This window comes from Chaetodon trifascialis, chromosome 6, assembly GCF_039877785.1.
Source record: "Chaetodon trifascialis isolate fChaTrf1 chromosome 6, fChaTrf1.hap1, whole genome shotgun sequence".
Lineage (NCBI taxonomy): Eukaryota > Metazoa > Chordata > Actinopteri > Chaetodontiformes > Chaetodontidae > Chaetodon > Chaetodon trifascialis.
The window spans coordinates 26,109,111-26,125,950 of NC_092061.1; the positions used below are offsets into that span (position 1 = coordinate 26,109,111).

General features: G+C 41.2%; 1 protein-coding gene across 1 annotated transcript; it reads right to left on the reverse strand.

The window, feature by feature from the left end:
* Window positions 1–563: 563 nt before the first annotated feature.
* Window positions 564–6,566, reverse strand: tm2d2 (TM2 domain containing 2). The gene is made up of 4 exons (XM_070965194.1): window positions 6,182–6,566; window positions 5,572–5,659; window positions 5,377–5,492; window positions 564–3,463 (listed from the first exon to the last, which is right to left on the reverse strand). The coding sequence occupies exons 1-4, from the start codon at window positions 6,445–6,447 to the stop codon at window positions 3,250–3,252; spliced, it is 684 nt and encodes a 227-aa protein (XP_070821295.1). The 5' UTR covers window positions 6,448–6,566; the 3' UTR covers window positions 564–3,249.
* Window positions 6,567–16,840: the final 10,274 nt, after the last annotated feature.

Genomic DNA, 16,840 nt, shown 5'->3' on the forward strand with positions numbered 1-16,840 from the left:
ACTGATGCTGTCATTTTAGAAACTTGTAGTGTTCGGCTCCAACCAATGCTGACTCAAGTGACATCATTTGAGGCCATTCAGCAGCGTTCACACAGCTCCCTGTGGAGCCACCAACGGCTTCAAACAACCTTTTCACAGATACAGTAGTCCTCCTCAAGACCTGTTACCAGACTTTAAAGTGAGGGTGATGTAACTTTATGGCAACAACCAATATGGCCAATTAGAAGATGATGAGACATGCTAAAACACAGTGTAACAGCACTAAAGAAGATGTCAATGCCACAGTACTATTGACCGACATTTAGCTGAGAGTAACTAACATTAGCCGCCATGAGCTGCTGGTCAAATCAGTTTGTATCAGCAAAACCCCGGTTGCTTCTTCACAGATGTATTCACTTTTCTCTGTCTGTTTTCCACTGTTGTTGATCATATTACCGCAGTAACTGGCGCTGCTAAATCCAATCTCAAAATCCGAGTCAATATCTTGAAGTGCTGAGTTAAAGACAACATCTCCTTCATTGACATTCTGCCCTGCGCCGACCAGAGCTCATTACCGAATCTGAGAACTGAGGAAACAGACTGGACCAGACCCTTTTTATTGATGCATAACAACTGTGAAGTGATAAACACAGCGTGGGACACTTTGGATTCCCTCTCACCAGCACAACAGGGGAATTTCCATGAGCACACGTAGCTTTAATTAAAAAGCTTAAGAACACAAGAAAGATCTACAACAGAACATTCTTCATTAACTGAGTGCTCCTATTCCTCAATGTTTTCCTTTTGAGCTTATTTTTGGAGTTTTATTGTAGATCATCTGAAAAGGAAATGGTAAAATCAACATAAGGCTCAAGAACATTTCCAGGAAAACTTTTTTTTTTTTCTTTCAAAATACATACAACACATAAATAAATAGCAGTGTGGATTGAAGTTAAGAATACAAACTGCTTCCCAAGTGAAGCTTGTGTTGGGCAGATCAAGATTATATATAGATACACACCCACACCTTATTTTAGAAGGCCAAGAGACTCCAGATGATAAAAGTTTTCAAAGAGACATGAACACAGTATATTTCAGTAGGTTTTTATAAACTAATACAGGGCTATTCAGCAGAGCTGCATTTATATTCCACAATGAAATAGGACTAAGAATCACATTCAGAATGATGTATGAAAAACTCTCTGTACAGTTTTTTTTTTACAGGTGTGCATTATGACATAAAAACTGTCGTATTGGGAATTAAGTGGAAAATTGCGAAATATAAAGCAGTGACTTAATGTTTCCCCCCCTCAAAAGATGTTGAGCCAGCTGAAAATATACTGCCTGCTAAAACACACTGCTGGATGAGAAGAGCAGACGTGTTGACGATCATGTCTTCTTCAGCTTTTTATGAGCTGAAAGGCTTTTATGGATCCCTAGGTAATGAAACCTGCTCGATCTGTGAAGGAGCACATAAACATTCAGCCCAGGTAAAGAGGAGGAATTTAGCAAAGTGGGAGATGAAGATTTGAATATTTGATGCGTGGCCTGAGCCTAGCTGGAGAGAGTCAATGCAGATCAAAATTTGTTTTAGTTTGAGACATTAGAATGGGGTCAGGCTCTTCGTCTGAATGCAGAGGAGAGAAGAGCTGCCACACAGCGCAGATGCAGTTTTTCCAGGTTAAGGAGTTTACTGCTTTCCCCGTCTCAAAACGTTCAAATCAATACTGAAAAACACTGAATCGTCTGCACGATGTGAACACTGTCTTGAGTTCTGTGTTCCCACTTGCTTGAGACTATTAAAAGCAGAGAAGACAGAGAATTCAGTGGAAGAGGACAGCGAGGCGTCAAAGCTGAGCTGCTTGGTCATCTGAAGAAGGAAAGATGTGATGATAAGTCTGTGTCGGCTATTTCTAAGATCATTGCGCAGAGTTTAAGTGCAATGGAGGATTCTTGATCAGTATGAAATATCATGTCTGTGAGCAGTGACTGTCAACGAGGCTGTCACTCTGCAGTGTGTGTCTGCAGCTGCATAAAGAGAGATTCCACTGTACAGATTCTATTATTTTACACAAGACATTCATCAAATCCCCAAATTTCCAGGACATGGAGGCTAATTGCCAAACTGGGGCCTCAAAGAGTATTTTCAAGGATTTCAGGTCACTTTCACCTGTACTTCAGTTTGTTTGGTCCAAACCAAGAAAAAAAGACACAGTTAGTTCTGGTTCATGTTCACACTGACTTGTTATAAACGAACCAAGAGCATGAACATAAAGTCATATGGACTGACAGGTAACTCACCGGTGTGTCTCCAGTCATCCTCCATTTAAGTGAGCTCGACATGTTTATTTCTGTTTCCTCTGGTGTCACAGAGAGCTCATAAAAAATAACTGATGCTTGTACAGCCTGACACTGGACCCTGGATATTACATACAGAGACACACAAGCAGAGAAGGGGGTGTCTCCAGCATGTTTTTATTCCAGCTGAAATCACATATTAATCAAATATTAATATGAGGATTAATCAAATCAAACCAACCACACGATCAAAAGATTGTGTGGTTGGTTTGATTTGTTTTCACACCACAAATTAACCACTCTATAGTCCGCTTCTAAGAGTGATTAAGAGGGTCTCTCATGCAGTTTGTTTGTGATGTGGAAGCCAAAGGACCAACCACTGGATTTTAGGATGGCAGGTATGGGTGATTTTAGCAGGCATTCAAGAGCTACACTGCTATTAAACCTATTGATTGTCTACTGTCAAGGAAGCAATCTTATAAGCAATGTATATCTTTTTGCAAATCACTGGGTGATTATGGTAACACCATGTGAGTGCAGTGAACAGGAGTGTTGCGCTTGTTTTCCTAGTCCATCTGTCAGTCAAGTCAGTGGCAACAGGAAGCAGACCAGAACTCAATGTAAACACCTTTCCTTGATCCAGACCATTTAAACTGAACTATATGGTTGACAACTTGGCACAAAGTCATGCTGTCATCACCGTCACTCTGGTGAAAGTTATGAGTCATTCTTTTGCATTCTCAGAATGAGAAGTTTCAAGTGAATTAGATTAGAATAAAATCAAATTACTCCTCATTTTTCTCAGGAGCCCTGGGAACCCTGTAGGAGTCCTAAGGAGGTCCCTGGAATCCACTCAGAACGAGCCAGTTCACAAACTCATATCCATTGCAGGCTGAGGCTGAGTGTCTGGAGTTCTCGATGTTTAACTGATAATATGACTGAGGAGCGGCCTCAGTCACACTGCTGTCGGTCTCAGTAGTAGGTGCACCAGTTGCTGTAATCGCTGGGCATCAGGCCACCGGTGATGAGCAGGATCAAGTCCACAAACCACCAGATTCCCAGACCTCCCAGGGTTAGCAGCTTCCCGACAGCAGTGCCGGTGTGGCCCAGGCAGAAACGATCAACCCCAAAACAACCCAGGAAGAAGGAGTACAGAAGCGTGGTGATGAAGTAGTGTCCAGTGTATCTGTGCAGACCCACATGAAAAGATACAAGAGGATGTTTAAGGCAATAGCTGGAACAAAATATGTACAAAATAAATCATGAACATTTAATGTTAGATTTAGTCTTAACACCATTTAATACCTGCAACCTCAATCTTTTTTATATCTAAAGTTACAAAATAAATATGCAGATATTTAAGCAGGACAAATGTAAATATTAATAATGATGAAAGAAACTACACGACTCTGAAAAGACTTCACGTAGAACACCTGTTCTGTACAATATCACAGGTGGACACAGTCTAACCGAAACTAAACATGACAACCCCACAAAGGCTGCATTTATTTAAGCACCAGACTGCATTAGTGTCTTTGTACAGGTGCTGCTTTGATTGCGTCTGGCCGCTGCATGTCTCTGATCTCTATGCAATTACTACAGAGATTAATCTCACGCGCTGATGAATGCAGAGAGATGCTGCGAGAACATGGCGCACTGTTAAAACACGGCAAGTGACAAGTGGTGGGTCTATACATTTGTAAACAGTGCCCTCTCATGGTGATGTCCTGATGCCAAAGACTGTCATCTGAATTAACTGTCAGTTACTGTACACTTTTGCAGATCTGGAAATATGTACAGCAACAATGCATACTGTGTCTATGTATGGATATGCTGTAACACTCCATGTCTGTTCAATACCAACATTTCCTCAGTTGTGTTAGATTTTTTTTGTGTGTGTATATATCAGCCTAAGTGCTCATGTACAGGTCTTATCCACGCATGCTGTATTCAATCTCTGCTGCCATCTTCACCAAAGTTCCATGCATGTCAATTAAGTCCACTAAACTAAAACCACACATTTATCGTTGATGAGATATATTTCAACAATGACTGGATGATGGAAACCAAAAAAAAAAAATCCTACAAATAACAGTAGCAAAAATGACAAATCATGCAAGAACCATAGAACAGTATGACACAATTAAAAAGTACTTGCTTCATGATTCATCAATTATAAAATAGAATAATTTCCTGTTGATAGACTCACTGACTAATTAGCTAATTGTTTATACTGTAATTTCAATACGTTAAAAGAATGAATTGTTCAGCCCTTTGTTCATCTGTCATACCACCTGACCCTCATGTTTGTCTAGAAATCATTTCTCTCAACATTACCAATGATACATAGTAGGTGTGACAGACAGGGATCACAGCTGATCACTAACTTTCTTCAAATCTCGTTTGAGCAAGCAAGCAACAGTTAAACCATTACTATAAGCCCAACGCATAGATGCTTAGACATGACAATACTCTGATAATATTATCACCATCAATGTGCAAAGGTTGAGCAAGTGCCATATCAGTTTGTCTGTGACCAGCCCATCTCAAAAACCCATGGCAAGCCTGGTATGAATCATATCATTCACCCAACAGCAAGAAAGCCATTGATTTTGGTGACTCTGCAGCCTTTCCTCTGGTGCCAAGATCTAATGTGAATGCAGTCTTAGTCATGTTTTAACAAACGATCCCCCATTAAGGCGGGGTAGGGTGCAACCCTTGGGTGTCAACAACAGTCGTCTGCCTCGTTAGTGTCCCATTCTTGTCATTGGGAGGCTCCTTGAGCCATGTGTGAATGGCTTTGGCCTCACAATAGAGTGATCATTGGTTTTGGCCTCACTCAGAGGATAAATACTTGAATCTAACACCATTTCATTAGACTAGAGCTGTCCTATATAGTCTGGTGCCCATGAACTGATGAAGCCTGCTCGGATGAGAGGCGAAACGTTTTCCAAGACAAACTGACAAAGTCCAGTTGCAAACGATTGAATGCCCTGAACCACATACAGTATAGAACTTTTGCCAATTTTAATAATTCACACATTAAATTGATATAGTTTTGCTTGAGGATTGGTGTGATAGTCCAGCAGTGTCCCTTACTTAATGCAGGGGATGTTTCCTCTGAGGAACTCTCTGGGTCCTGCACACTCAATATCATCAAGTGCAGTGCAGATGACCGGCGTGTGGTTCACCTCTTTTTGAGTCTGGCCGCCCCACTAAAGATAGAAACAGTAAATGAATTAAGTGAGTGATTAACAACAGAAGAAGCTCTTAAAAATCAAAATCAAAACTTACCCCGACACAACCATGGCCCATCTCCAGGAAGGCACTGTGGTTGCCTGCGTGATCGACGGGGTCTTGGCAGTAGATGAACTCCTCCGGTCTTCATCACATTTTCAATGTGTAAGAAGAGACACAGTGAGGAAGGTAGCATGTCCCTGCTATGAAAGAACTGATAACCTACAACTGGCAACTGGATTTAATCACTTCCGGTTTGAACACTGCACACGCCAAACTCCATTCATAAAATCTGTTTACGATTCGCAAAAACATACCAGGTAGAACATGACTTAAGATCTATTTTTTATTCTTACGACAGTAAATCAACATACAAGACATTATCAATGCAATTAGTTGAATTAAAAGACCAGTCCACAACAGCTCGCAGCTGTTCAACACGGGATTAAGTGACTATCTTTTCTTATAGTTGGCCTCATTTCATTATACGTATTCTCAAAGGAATTGTTACATTCTGTGGTAAAGTGCTGCTTTGAGCACTGGACTCCTAATGCAACGTTATAAGTCAGCACGATCCAACAGATTTCTGAACGCACAACAGCTGTTTTAGCATTAGCTAATATGCTAACGATAGCCTTCTAGCAAGACTGTTGACCATGTTACTTACAGATAGCTGCAGAGGACGACTGGTGACGGGGGTTTGTACTCATAGGGCTCTGTATAATTCGTATTTTCCACTGGCATTTCATATTTTACTATTTCGGGCGGCTGCTCGCTGAACGGGACGGCTGTAGCTCCCTGACCAGGCGAAGCAGCAGGAGTCTCCGTCGTCGACGAGTTTTGGGAGTGAATTCCTTCCAAACATTGCAACAGAATGACCGTCAGTAGCAGCAGGAACTGTCCGCACAACAGAATATAGCTCAGCGAAATCATTGTCACCCTCAAAATACCACATTAATCCTCATGAGATAGCCATGCCTAGTTAACAGCTACATTTAGCTAGCTACATTCGGATGTTTGTTTAGGTCTGATGTATGACGTCATCAAAAAGCGCGTGGAGAGTGCGCAGGCCTGGTTTAGCGTTGTGTGTGTGTGTGTGTGTGTGTGTGTGTGTGTGTGTGTGTGTGTGTGTGTGTGTGTGTGTGTGTGTGTGTGTGTGTCAGTGAGTGAGTGAGTGAGTGACCTGGCATTTATCATGTTGTGGGGACAAAAATCTGTTTACACTGTCACATTGTGGGGACTCACCTGCCTTATGGGGACAAAATGCAGGTCCCCTTAATGTAAATCCTTAAATTTTAGGGTGAAGACTGAGGATAGGGTTACGGGTTAGGTATGATTAGGTGAGGTCCAGGGTTAGGAAGAGGCAAATAGTGGTTAGTGGTTAGGTTTGGGTTAAAACCTTTTTTTTGGACAGGGAGGAGGCGGCTAACCTCTGTCTATACCTCACCCTCCCCCACTGGACCACCTTGTCGAATGCTGTTTGATTATAGGGGGGGACAATCAGGTTAGGGTTATGGTAAGGCATCAGGGTTAGGGCCAGTGTCAGGGTTAGGGTCAGGGTTAGGGTTAGGATCTGCTGGAGGCCAGTGATGGTCTGAAAGAGGAATTCCTGTGCAGCGTCTTTGTCTGAAAGCTGCGCCTTCAGACTCTGAGTGCTCGTCTCAAGTTTGTCTTCAGCCGCTGCACGGGACTGCTTTTCTGTTAAGAGCTCTACCTTCAATGCCCTGATCTGCTTTTCAAGGCTGGTGATTGCTTCCTTCGCATGCTTTTCGGCAAGGAGCTTCACCTTAAACACCTTGATCTGCTTTTTGACGAAGAACTCCACCTCCAATTTCTTGGTCTGCTTTTAAAGGCTGGCGTTTGCTTCCTTCAGGCGCCTGTCGGAAAAGGGCTCCCTCTTCGCTGTCTTGAGCTGGTTTTCAAGGCTGTCCTTCGCTTCCCTCATGTGCTCCAGGTTTATTGAAATGGTCTTGTTCAGCTGATCGAGATCATCAGCCTTTTCCTGTGCAGCGTCTTTGTCTGAAGGTGTAGCTTTCAGACTCTGATAGCTCATCTCAAGTTTGTCTTCAGCCACTGCATAGGACTGCTTTTCAGCAAGGAGCTCCACCTTCACTGCTTTGAGCTCGTTTTCAAGGCTGTCCATCACTCTCCTCATGTGCTCCAGTTTCACTGAAAGGACCTTGTTAAGCTGATCGACATAATCAACATAATCAGCCTTTTGCTGTACAGCGTCTATGTCTGAAGCTGCTTCTTCAGCCTCAAAGTACTCATTTCAAGTTTGTCTTCAGCCGCTGCATGGAACTGCTTTTCTGTAAAGAGCTCCACCTTCAATGCCCTGATCTGCTTTTCAAGGCTGTCCTTCACTGCAAGTGCAAAAGGCAACACGACAGAAAAATCAAAACAGATCAAATCTTCATCTTCCTGAACGATAAGGGCACTGAAGGGAAGCACTGGGCAGAGCCAGCGACCTGAGCTGCAGATACACCAAGAAACCTTTTATAGAATAGAGATGCAGAACTTCAAAAGGGAAGAAGAGGCATCAGAGGAAACGACCACATGTTCATGCTGCCAAGGACAGAGTCGGCCCTCGGCCTCCAGGGGCCCCAGAGGAGCTCAGCCTTTCTAACATGATCATTTATGAATTTATAGATAAACTTTGATTCTGTTTGTGAGTTCAGGTGACATTTGTGTTTAAAATGTTTGGGTTTATTCTGACAAATGAAGGATAAAAACACAATTTTTTTTTTTTTAAATGGGACTTTTTCTGGTTGGTGCAGCTGCAGTTTGGTCACAGATGGTTTAGAGGTCTCTTACTTCAGAGAACCTTTTTCCTATCAGGGCCACTTCAAGTTTTATAACATCCAACAAGGGCAATACTAAATTATTGAACGCGCTAACCTACGCGATGGCTGAACTGCCTCTCTTTGGCAATGATGATGATGATGATGATGATGATGATGATGATGATGATGATGATGATGATGATGATGATGATATTCGCAGCTGGTTTTCCAGCGTTGGCTCAGTCAGTGTTGAGCAGAGCTGCTCCCATTCATAGGGCATTCAAACAGAGATGCAACCATCAGTGCAGTTGTTTGCAGCTTTAAGCAGGTCGTTGCTTTTCAGCTCAGTGATTTCATGTTGTAGGTTGTCAGAAACATCAGAAATTTTATGAGCTTCATTAATAACTAATAATTAATAACTGCTTGCAAATTTAAGTGATTTCACTTAGTCTCATGGTGCATTTTTCTGATATAAATGGTAATCGAATACTTTTATGAATAATGGTTGTTTTATTCTAATGTCAGCAGACTGTCTCCCTCATGCTGTTATTTTGAAAGACCAGCAGGGGTCAGTGTTCCAGGTTTATCTCCCACTGCTTCCTGAGCACAAAAAAGCACCTGAAAAGGTGAAACTGTCACTTAGTGTTCCTGCTTTGTCAAGCTCGTCCACAGATGATCAAAATGAGTAACTGGACCTTCAGGTTTCTGTTCATGCTACTTTTAGCCACTAACTTCAAGTTAACAGAACATAACTTATCTTCTGTTAACAGAAAACGAAGACAACAGGAGGGTTAAACAAATGTAGCTGTAAGTGGAGTGAAAACTACAATATTCCTCTATGATATGTAGGGTACAAGCAGAAAGAAGCATACAATGGAGGTAAAGTAAAAGTACCTAAAGTTGTACTTAAACATACTTGAGGAAATGTGCTGAGTTTCCAGCACTGGAATCAGGCAGGCAGAGAGACTTAAACTCTTTCTTTATTGATCCCAGTTTGGGAAATTATTCTGTTGCAGTAGCAATTTAAACTTATAGACAAACACAAAGTATTTACAATTGTTTAAAAATGCAACAAAAATATCTAAACAAGAATAACAGCAGTTTGTTAAAAATTAAGTATAACTCAATATATAGTTAGATAATATGGATTATAATATACAATAAATATTATATAATATTATAATGACATAATAAAAAATACAATATAACTCAGTTGATAAACAAGTAGAGAGTGGTTCAAAATGAAAACACTGACTGTGAACAAAACCAACAAAGTTGTAAAACAGCCTCATCGACATTAGTGTAAAAGAACGTCTTAACCACATAACCACATTTGAGTTGCCAGTTGAAAGAATGCATGAGCTTTAAAATATTCAGTTTTTGGCGAAACATTTTGGAGGATGTAGTGTGTGATGCTATTGAAGTGTATTGCATTATACAAAGAGGTGTCTCTATTATTTTGTCCACCTCATATATACATACATGTCAAATCTCCAATATCCCAGTAAATTGCAAATCTATATGACTGCATAATGTTGTGAAACATAGGAGGAGAACAAAACTTGAAGAGTTTGAATGTTTGGTAGCCCAGGCGCTGGGGTGCTTGACTTTACATATCCATAATTCCCCATTCATTTCCCTCCAGAAGTTTCCTGTGGAGGACCATGTGACCTGGTACTAATTACAGAGAAAATACTGAGACACATATTAGAGTTCAAATGTGGTGAGTTGAGTTTATAAGCGGTTGTCAATTTCTGCAGGAGTGTCCTTGAAAGAACTACTGTATTTAAATGAAACGTGCAAAAAATATAACTGAGTAGCTAACTTATTATACAAAGTGAAAAATCCAAATAATTTAAAATAGGTATTTTCTTCCGTTTCTGAGCAGACTGTTGAGGAAACTTTCATTCATGACCTCAGTGTGTCTGAAGTACATTGATATTTCAAATACAACGTGGTTTCTTATCGGCATCAATAAAAATGACTGCAGCTGCCAGCCAGGACGGTCATGTATGACTGAGTGACGTAGAACAGAATATGAAAAAGACAAGCACAAAAGGGTCTTACAAATGAGACATTTTAATAACATTTGCAGCATATTTAAAGCATTTTTTGTATTTCAACCTTTGGCACTGCTGGCGTGTAACTTGCCGTTCAATCCTTGTGTCCTCCTGTCAGTATGCCGAACTGTTCTTGAGCAAGACACTGAAGCCCGGATAGTCCCCTGTGGTGTGTATACTGTACGTCAGGAAAAAACGTGAGAGCCCTTCGAAAAAGTTGCCTGCCGGATGAATGTAATATATAACATACGTTTTTTTGAAGGCCCTGAGAGATTTCTTCTTTTTTTCTGAAGGGGTTTCAGAGGCTTTAAAACCAATCACACAAATATCATTTTTCATCATTTATTTGATTTTTTTTATATATGTGTGTGTAAATGGTTAACGGTAAACAGTTGGTTAAAATAACTTTTCTGGGAGTTTCACCACTGAAAAGTGTGGAAATGCTTTCACAAGGTTTGCATTGTTTGGTTTTATGTATTGAGTTATTTGCCTAATTTTCTTAGGTCCTCTCATATTTCATTTGCCAGACTTCCGTCAAAAATGTGTCAGTTTAATGTTTGTGGGATCAAAGGCAGACATTTTCTAAATCTAGAAGTGCCGTTAGTTCAGTATACTTATAATCCACTAAGAAGCATCTACCTTCTCAACTCACAACCTATATGTTATTAAGGAGGGAGTGGGCAGACCACATGCAGGGACCCTTTAAAGCAGCAGTAACCGCTCGCAAGTCAATATTTTCACCCTGTTTGTGACTTGTCACTTTCAGCTTGGTTTTTCTGCTCTGTTTTGAGTCGCATTAGCAGATCAGGGGTAAGATATTTCAGTCCACCACCACCCACAGCAGGAACAGCTGAAGATATCATTGGCGAGGTGAAGTGGTCCCTTCTGTGGACGCTCGGATAGGCTCCAAAATCCACTCGAGATCGGACTGGTGGGACGAGGTACTGGACTGATGCCGCAGAGAAGCTGGAGTAGGGATAAAACAGAAAGCCTCCAAAGTGTGAAAGGCTCACCAGGTCCTGTTAACAGCGGGAGAAAATACATGCAACAGATTATGAGTTGCTCTTTGATGAATAGAAATAAGAGCTCAGATATGAAGCAGCCTATAATACTGATAGAATGGTGTAATAAAGTAATACATAATATAGAAATGAGGCCACATAACACTTGAAAGGCAATCAGTGGAGTAATTCTGTTTTTTGCGCCCATGCTAAAAACTCTTCAGTGTAAATGACCCAGATATTTTTTTACAGTTTAAATTAAAATAATATATTTTTTTAACATTATAATGTTATTTGTTTGCCCAGTAAAACAGAGCAGTTAGGGGGCAATTCATATTTAAATAACTATGAATCTTGGATTCATTATATTATAACACGGTGCACTGACATTAATTAGGAATATTACTCAAGTGCTGTACTTAAAATGCTATTTTACTATTTTTAATGCAGGATTTTTAATAGTATTTTTATAGAGTGGTATTCAAATTCTTCCAACGCTGGTTACAATAACTTAGGACGACAATGAAATGATGTGTTCTATATGTGTTTATGTGCTTTAATGAGCGTGTCGCTGGTTTGCTGGTCATCTGTGTAGCTTTACCAGCGGGTGCTGTTGAAGACTGATGGGAAACCCTGGAGTTCCTGGAGCCCTGACAGGTGCCGTCAGGCTCAGTCTACCTGGCACTGCTTTGGTGGCACAGCTGCTCCAGGTGTTCACCTGGCTAGCATGGAGAAGACTGTTGGAGACACTTGGATCCAGCAGATGTTTGTGTAATTCCGGTGGATAAATGCAGGCGTGTGAAAAATCACGGCACAATTGTTCTTTCTCTGAGTCTTGTGGCTCGCAGCAACCAGCTCCATCAGTGAATGGAGTGTTAACACAGCTTGGACTGGGCTCCGTCTCGCTCTGTGTCCCAGCTGCAGTCTGTACTGTCCTCTCTGCTACAGAAGCCTTTGACTCCCTTTTTGTTTCTTGGTGGGTTTTGCACACCTCTTGTCCAGCATTGTCCTCAGCATGGTTGTATTTGTCACTGTCACTTTCATGTGAATCTTGAGAAAAAGCAGATAAATGGGAAAGTTAAGTTTGGATTCATGTTTGTAGACTCCAAAAAGACAAAATGAGTATTTTAAAGGTTGAAGCGGTGTCTGTGAAAAAGCGACCTTCTGTACCTGAAGATCTGGAATTGTCTGAGTAGAGTGCAGATGAATCCTTTACAGGTTCAGATTTCATGTCAGTCATCCGCATCTCTTTACACTTTTGTGATGAATGTTGTAGTTTCCTGAAGTAATAAAAGAAAGCAAACAAAGTGATTGATATAATAATTTTGTATTCCGCAGAAGAAAAAACAATCAGTAATCAAACATAAAATTCCTGAAGACGGAACTCATTATTTTAGAATCATTCTGAAAGACATCAGTCAGCTGGAAGTGGAACATTTGTGCTCCTTATTCACCATCATACAGCTGACATTATGGCATGAGGGAGTTTGTCTGTTCAGATCTGACAGCACTCTAGCGTGGCTGGTCCCTGCAAACAGCTGCATCTGGTTGATGTTTACAGGCTGGGACCATGAGATGCTCTCTGTGTGTTCCATCCAAAAATCTTTTCTACAGCTGCTCTGGCAAGTTTAGGGTTGAAACAGTTTGAATTTGCACTCATTTGAAATTCTAAAAATGAAATTGTAATGATGGTAGCTCCTGTCAACATAATGCTTATTGTGAAAATACCCAGAGTGATTCTGTAATTTAGTATCATTCTGTAGAATAAAGCTGATCTTTTCCAGCTATATGAGCGTCGTTGAAACGAGTGATCAACTGGGAGAAAATTAATTGGTAACTATCTTGATAATGGATTAATTGTTAGGTTATTTTTCAAAGACATCACCTAAGGCTTTAGGAAACTGTGGTTTTATTGATTTATTTTTTGTGGTTATTTTATAGTCCAATTCAAGTGTTTTTACAATGAATAAATGATTCAGTCTATTTCCACACCAGAACTGTACTGCTGGCCTCTCAAAAATCATTTACACATTAAATTCTGATTAAATTAAGGGGGGGGGGGCATCATTACAAATAATACAGAAATATAATTACTATAACAATAAATCATAATAATACCACCTAAAAATAATACCAGTATTAATATTAATAAAAACAACAACAACACAGCATAAAACGCGGCCAAGGTCTGCATAACGTGTACTTTTACTTCTGATACTTGCAGTTGGCCTACATTTTGCATGACGATACTGTAATTTAACAGAGGTAAATTTTGCGGACAGATCTCCTACATGTAGGCTAATAACGCATTTTTACTTTGTGGTGTTTCCACTTCTGCCTAATTAAAGGCTCTGAATTTTTGTCCCATCCAGCGTCATGTGTGGCACAGAGCGCACGGCACAAAGTCTTCAACCACTAAAGAAAATCTAAATGCTAATTATGCTAACTCCATGCTTTTTGCATATTGTTAGTATTAAAGTTTTACTTTGAAGTGAAACGAAAGAAGAACTTAAACGAATTATCTTGCCTCTTTTCTCGTCTCCCGTTGCCCGTGTCTCGAAATCCCTTCGCAAAAGGATTGTTGTCTATTTTCAGCTGCGTAATCTCAAAAATGGTGGAAAAAAAGAAGAGCAAAGTGAATCTCTTTGTATCACATGTTTGATTATTATTACTGAAACAGTTTAAAAGAACAGCTGTAATATCTGTAAAGCTGAGCGCAGGCTGGCACACAGGAAATGAAAACCCTCTTACCTTGTCATTTTGGTACGCTGTGACTGCGATGAATTCCGTCTCAGAGAAGACATATGTCCTGAAGGTGCTGTAAGGCAGTTTCAGGATGTCATTGGCCTTCACGATATGAAACCTCGGCTGGTATTTGTGCATGGAGTTGAGAATTGTCTGCAAAGTTAAAGAAAATAAAAAAAAAAAATTACATCCAAAGTTAAAAAAAAAAATGTTATGGTGAAGATATAGCAATATATAGAAATATATATTAAGATAATCCATCCATCCATCCATCCATTTTCTATACCGCCTATCCCTTCCGGGGTTGCGGGGGTGCTGGAGCCTATCCCAGCTGTCAACGGGCGAGAGGCGGGGTACACCCTGGACCGGTCGCCAGTCGATTAAGATAATATTGAATTTAATAGAATTACTTTCTGTATCACACAACTCTGGGTTTAAATGTTTGAGAAAGACTTGACGTCTCCAAAAAGGCCTTAAACGTGCTGCTGCGCGCCTTGAACAAAACTTTCTTAAAGCCTAAAATTTGTTACAATTCCTAAAATGAAAATCCAGACTTACAAATCCATGCTTATCCGATATGTTGTTGGTCAGTTTCAGTTTGTGGAAGTTGACCACCTTGGACATCCACTGCTCGCCCGTGGCCGGGCTGTCCGGGTGGATGTACATGCGTTTGGGCATCTCCGGGTCCGCCTTTCCCGCCACCACCCAGCGGGAGTTATGAAACTTGTATCTGCAGTCATCAGCGGTCACGATGTCCATCAGAAGAATATATGTCGCTTTTCTGTCCATTCCGGTGCACCTGGCCTTCAGTGGGGGAAACATGCGCCTGCGGGGAGAAGAGATAACGGCATGCAGCATGCGTTCATGAAACCACAGGAAAACTTTCTATCCATGCGTAATTATGAGACCTAGACCCAGATCCTACCGTACCTCCCAGATTTCGTAATGACCATTTCAGTGCCGCATTTGTGGAACTGTCTCCATAGGTCTCTGGCTTCCAAATAAACTTTCGGCTCATCCTCTGTCATTTCCCCTCCCTCCAGAATTTCGGCAGGCCGGCACGACATCAAACACTGCTCTGCTGGCGACGTGCGAATCATCGCGTCCGCGCTGGCATCCAGACTGGGATCTGATGGTCCTCGGGAGGATAAGGAGATGGCTGAGACGAGCGATGGTCCGGCCAAGACAGTCCCGTGAAGGGTCACATCTCTTGTTGGAAAGGCTTGTGGCACGTCGCCTGGGACGCATGGCCCGGAGAAACTGCGCATGCTTTCCAAAGGAAAAATAAACTTTAACGCGCGACTCTGTTGGGTTACACTCTCATGCTACGTTGATACCTGCAGGCTAAGCCTATCGGCATCTTTTTAAAGTCACTAAAACGCATCAAAGTAACAGTTTAAATATTGTCTTGGCTTATTCTCTGGGTGTTCTGTCTTAGAAAATCCTGTCCACTGTCCAGTGCGATGCCTCCCAGGCTGTGTCCAAGCTGATTTGCTCCTTGACACGTTTGGACTCAGCATGACACCCAGCAGTGGGTGGAGTTTTCCTGGTATTGCACTTTATGTGTCGGAAAATGCTGCCTCAACTTTCTTTGCCGGTTGATGAAGTTGTTTGTGACAGTTTGGATAAAATCTAGCTTTACCAACCATAAAACAACACACCAAACTTGAATCAAGTACGCGCACAGGAACCTTTATAGGCACACAAATGAGCATCTCTTACTTAGTTCCCCTCAGCTTTATGTGTTGTGTGTTGCCCCATCTGACGGCCCTCCGCAAACAGTGATGAGCAGCGCATCTGCACCATCATGACAGTAACAAAGTACATTTACTTGAGTGCTGTACCTACTTTTTTTGGATTATATGTGCATTACATACGTTTTTATTTTGGTTTGGTTTGGTTTTTTTTTTTTTTTTTGTTTTTTTCACTTTTACTCGATTTGAAAGGCAAATACTGCTCTTCAGACACTGAACAATAAAACCATGCCTAAGTTTTAGTAAAAGTAAGTCCTCCAGTACTTTAACTCAAGTAAAAATTTGAGTGAACAACTTTCCATGTATACTGGAGTAATATTTGGCAATACTTTGATTATACTTTGACTCAAGGAATGGAGTTGTGTACTTTATCCACCGCTGGTGGCCTGCGGTTTGATTAGCTCCACTGATGTGGTTCTCCCTCCCAAACAGCCCTGCATGGGGACAGTCTGAAGGGGTTCAGCTCTGTGGAGGTGCAGCCTCTGCCAGCGATTGTCCTTCCTGGATTAGGCTCTGGGTTCGGTTACAGGCTTTTTATTGCTCAATGGGCCATGACAGCAAAGGAACGTCCCAGGGAAGACTTTCTGTGAGTGAGGGCGGCAGGTTCAGGATATACATACTGTATGTGCCACCCGTGATGTGCAGCACTGCGGGGGCTCGACAGTGTGTCAACATGAAGTGGTGCTGCTCGGTGGAGATGCCACATAAAACCATAAAGTGTGAAGAAAGGCAATTATTCTATGTCAGTTTAATATAACATAGCAATCAGTGTGACTCAAATGAATGGTCCTAAAAAGAAATGATTTGCTGCTGGATCATTTATTGATTCAGCATATATTCATTGTGCATTTCAGAACAGAAACATGCTACTGCTGTAAGATTATCCCATTATTATCATGTTTGAGTTTACATTTAAATCCTGTTCTCTTAGAAGTTAAGCAGTGAGGCCAAAGGTTCTTTTTGATGCTGGTAACTGCATTTTG